The 670-nt window shown below is 67.3% G+C and overlaps 1 protein-coding gene across 1 annotated transcript in view; it reads right to left on the bottom strand.

Annotated features, from left to right (window-relative positions):
• Positions 1-476: 476 nt before the first annotated feature.
• The window catches only part of MOGS (mannosyl-oligosaccharide glucosidase), a 6,192-nt gene continuing 5,998 nt past the window's right edge, over positions 477-670 (bottom strand). The window contains exon 6 of the mRNA XM_031065358.1: positions 477-596. Within this exon, the coding sequence (XP_030921218.1) occupies positions 477-596 (120 nt within the window). The remainder of the gene's footprint in view (positions 597-670) is intronic.

The following is a 670-nucleotide window of genomic DNA, read 5'->3' as shown; positions in this document are numbered from 1 at the left end:
GACTGGGGTCTGGACTCATCACGGAGCCCCGGGGGGCCCCTCGCCCCGACTGACACCCACCTTGCAGTGTGGTGGGGTCCTGCTGGAGCCCCCTCCCCTCCAAACTGCTCCTGGGGCCTCCCCTGTGATCCCGGTGCTGCTGCCCGGGGGGGCCCCATCGCCCGGGGGGTGCCCGAGGCCATGGGGGTGGGTGGGAGGTCCCGGCGCGTTCTCTCACCATTAAAGAGATGTGAAGTACCATCGACCTTGTGGTGGGTGCACTGGGCTGGGTGGTGACCCCTGACTCCAGAGGAAGGGGCAAAACATCCCCCCCATGGCACAGGGGTCAGCAAAGGTGACACCGTGACACCCTGACATGAGGCCACAGTCATGGAGGTTTATTGCAGGGGAGGCAGGGGGGCTCTGGCACTGCCCCCCAACACCTCCCCTGACCCTGAGCACGCCAGGCAGGCAGGGGGCACAGGGACCCCCCCACATCAATAGTCCTCAGCCATGGCCAGCACCACGAGCGCCGACCAGCCGGCGAAAGGGTGACAACCCTGCCCGGTGCCATCGCTGTCCCGGTAGTGCTCCCACAGGAATCCGGTGGCCTCGTACTGCCGGAACACGTTGGCCACGAGGTTTTGGCGCAGCTCCCGGTAGAGCTTTGCCGCTCGCTCCCGGTGCGGGC

The sequence above is a fragment of the Geospiza fortis genome, unplaced genomic scaffold (genome assembly GCF_000277835.1).
Source record: "Geospiza fortis unplaced genomic scaffold, GeoFor_1.0 scaffold1695, whole genome shotgun sequence".
Classification (NCBI taxonomy): domain Eukaryota; kingdom Metazoa; phylum Chordata; class Aves; order Passeriformes; family Thraupidae; genus Geospiza; species Geospiza fortis.
This window is presented reverse-complemented; position numbering and strand designations above follow the sequence as displayed.